This window comes from Apaloderma vittatum, unplaced genomic scaffold (genome assembly GCF_000703405.1).
Source record: "Apaloderma vittatum isolate BGI_N311 unplaced genomic scaffold, ASM70340v1 scaffold32315, whole genome shotgun sequence".
In the NCBI taxonomy this organism is placed as follows: domain Eukaryota; kingdom Metazoa; phylum Chordata; class Aves; order Trogoniformes; family Trogonidae; genus Apaloderma; species Apaloderma vittatum.
The window spans coordinates 10,949-14,350 of NW_009719412.1; the positions used below are offsets into that span (position 1 = coordinate 10,949).

Genomic DNA, 3,402 nt, shown 5'->3' on the forward strand with positions numbered 1-3,402 from the left:
CACAGGGGGAGCCCCGCTGGGCCCCGGGACCCCACGGGAGCCCCAGGGCAGCCCCAGCCTCTGCACCACACACCATCTCGTGGGACAAGGCCAAAGCATTGCAGAGACAGAAACGACTGCTCTCTCGACGTATATACATGGGATATGTCAGTCAACATACTGTATGCCTTTATACCTTCATTACTGACTTATTTATTTTTTTAATATATATTTTTATATATATATATTTTGGAACTTGTAATTCTTTCCTACTACAACCTCTGCACCACACACCATCTCGTGGGACAAGGCCAAAGCATTGCAGAGACAGAAACGACTGCTCTCTCGACGTATATACATGGGATATGTCAGTCAACATACTGTATGCCTTTATACCTTCATTACTGACTTATTTATTTTTTTAATATATATTTTTATATATATATATTTTGGAACTTGTAATTCTTTCCTACTACAAATCTTGTAAAATCAGTTTCCAGAAGGGGACGTGCTTAGTACATCTGTCATTTTATACGAAAGGGATTGAGAAGTATCCACTTTCACCTCTACAACTGAATTTTTGCAGTTTTAGATATGTGCTTCAGGGACAGGAGAGGGGGAGGCTATTAGAGAAGAGGTCTCCATGAACCAATTCTCTGTTCTACCCAAAACCCACTCACGTCATGGCCTTCAGATCATCTCCTTGCTTGCCAACATAAAAGCAATTAATATAAAACATGGTCATCTATTACAGCATAATAAAACTGAATCTTTTCCAACTAAGAAAGGGAGAGTGAAAGGAGGAGCTCTGCCAGCCCCTAGATGCTGTAATATCAAAACCAGTATATGCCTCAACAAAAATAGAGAAGGAAAAAGAAATTTAACAAAATGTATCCTATGGGGGAGGGGGGGAAAAAAAGGCAAGTAGTGTTTTAATGTTCAGTTAACAGAAGTGCCACCCTGGTTTACTCCTTAATCCATTAGAATTTCTCCCCTTCCAGAAGGGACTGCAGGGAAATGACATTGTAAAGACCATTTGTACAGAGATGTAAGTTTGTAAATTATGCCTTACAAGACAAGTACTGTCCTCCTGGCACGAAACCATCCTTTGCCCAGTGCAATCCAAGAAATTTTGAGTTGTTTATATACCACATATTTTTGCCCCTGTGGAATGCAAAAGATCTGCCTGCAAAGCCTCAGTATAGTAAGTTATATTTGTCTCAAAAAAACCTCCACAATAGAGAACTTCTGTTATAGATTAATCTTTATCAGCTTTGATTTCACCTTTAGAAAGAAAAAGAAAACCAAGTCACTTTGGTGTTTATGAGAACAGGGAACTAATTTTCCTTTACACAGCTCTGCCACTACACTTCAGCCATCCCGTACTGAGCTGGGGCTGCTAAAGGAGCTGTCAGAAAACCAGAGGCTTAATACAACACGGGGACCGAAAAGAGAGCTGTGTTTATTTGGGGTAGGGTAGGAAACATGTAGAAGGCAGATCTGTCTTCCAACCATCAATGTAATTTCTGCACCCGCTTCCACCTGCTGGGAAAGACTTATGATGTTGTACAAGTGACCTCTGCTCGTTCTGGCTCTGTGCTGATGCTCGTGGAGCAAGAACTCCCTTCAAGCCTGAGAAACTGAGTACTACAGAATTAATACAGGAGCAAAAGTAACAAGTTTGAATTTGTCAGTGTAACCCACCAGCTTCACTAGCAGACGAGAAAGAGCTGGGACAACTGTAGCTTTAGACAATTGGTTCAGAGAGGGAAGACAGAGACCAAGAAAAACATGCTATTCATACCTGAATAGCACATTCAACTTTGGAAGAAATGAAGTAATTTCAATGATGGCTAAGAAACCCAAGCAAATCAGAAATCATGTTTAGAAGGAATAGGGGCATTTGATCTCAACCAAAGGCATTATCAGACAGGGCTGCAGAGCAGTCAAAGGAACACAGAGAGCATGTCTAAGGGAACAAGCAACTGTATTCCCACCCTTCCCACCCTAATATGTTCCAATTCAGAGTTTTGAGACTACAAAAAGATTTGTCATTTGCCAAAATGGCTCCTCTTACATTCTGAAGGAAAAGCAGGGGCTGCAAAACACCACGGGTGCGTGTCAGTGAGGAACCCTCCAGCTGTCCTGGCTGGAGAGTCACCAAAGCCAGAGGCCTGGCTGCTGCTTCAAATGACACTCATGCAAAAAGCCGAGAATCGTGTGCAGTTGTGTCCCTCTTGCCACCTTCCGTGTTTTGTGTCCTCTGGGAATCAAGTGGGCAAAGTTGCAGTTCCTTGCACCTGGGCGTAACTGCAGTTTAGCCTGAACCTATTACACCAGTGCCATTTGACCAAGGTGTGCTCCTAACCCTTCAGCACCAACAAGCGCATCGCTCGCCTTGGCTAGCCTGGTCAGAGGTTTTTTTAAACGATCTGAGTGATGCACAGTAATTCAGCAGGCACGCACTCGGGTGCCGGCTGGCCAGCAGGTATCAGGCCAAGTCAGTTTGTAGCGAGTAAGTTTACAGTACAGTACGTGAGAGTATACACGGACTAAGTTATTGCCTAAGGCTCCGGCAGGCTGTTCCCAGCTCGGGAGCCAGCAGTGGCACAGGACTGCGTTGCCATCTTGGAATGTTCAATTGCTTGGTCTGAGCATCACCAGGAGCTGCCTGTGTAGGACAGAGACCGAGTCCCCGGCCCAGCATTGCTGCCCGGGGCCGGCCGTGCTTCAGCAGCACCGGGCAAAGCACGTGAGTCGGGTCAAAGCAGAAAGGATCCCCGGGAACAAGCAGCGCCAGACCCACCCAGAGCAGCTGCGATTCTTGCCTGAACTGTACGTGGTGCCAACAGGAGATTTTATAAATTGGTTAGTTTTACTTATTTCTTAAAAAAAAGTGCTCTCTTTTGCTCTGGCTCTATGGAGCAGGACACCACGTACAGTTTTAAGAATCATATTTGTATTATTTAAGTGAAAAACAATCTCTTCCCTCCGTTGCTGTAACCCCTTCTCTTTTCCCTTCCCCTTGCCCTGTGCTGTTTTCTGTTGTGTTAAATACGAGATCAGGCAAACCCCAAAGGCCAGTTTACATTTTTATGTTTTGTTTTTGCAGATCTCCATCACAGATGGAATTTTTGCTGGTCATTTCTTGGGACCAATCCATTAGCAGGACAAACCGAAAGAAGAGAGGGCAGTGAAAACAAACCCCACGACAGAGACGGAGGAAAGAAGAATCAATAAACGAGCAGAAATCAGTTTTCCACCGGGGTGGGATTTGCTAAGGGCTGGCTCACGATGACTTGCACCACGTAGTCCTTTGGAATTTTCAGCTCCTCCAGTTTCATTTTGTCTGCCAGGGGCCTGCCTGAGAAGAACCAGCGCTGGCTGGCCGGCCCCCCTCCCTCCCCCGCCGGCCGCCGCCCC

At 45.3% G+C, this 3,402-nt stretch overlaps 1 protein-coding gene across 1 annotated transcript in view; it reads right to left on the reverse strand.

Annotated features, from left to right (window-relative positions):
* Positions 1-3,230: 3,230 nt before the first annotated feature.
* Positions 3,231-3,402, reverse strand: part of UBTD2 (ubiquitin domain containing 2) — a 23,543-nt gene continuing 23,371 nt past the window's right edge. The window contains exon 2 of the mRNA XM_009870624.1: positions 3,231-3,402. This exon is cut by the window's right edge and continues 244 nt beyond it. Within this exon, the coding sequence (XP_009868926.1) occupies positions 3,231-3,402 (172 nt within the window).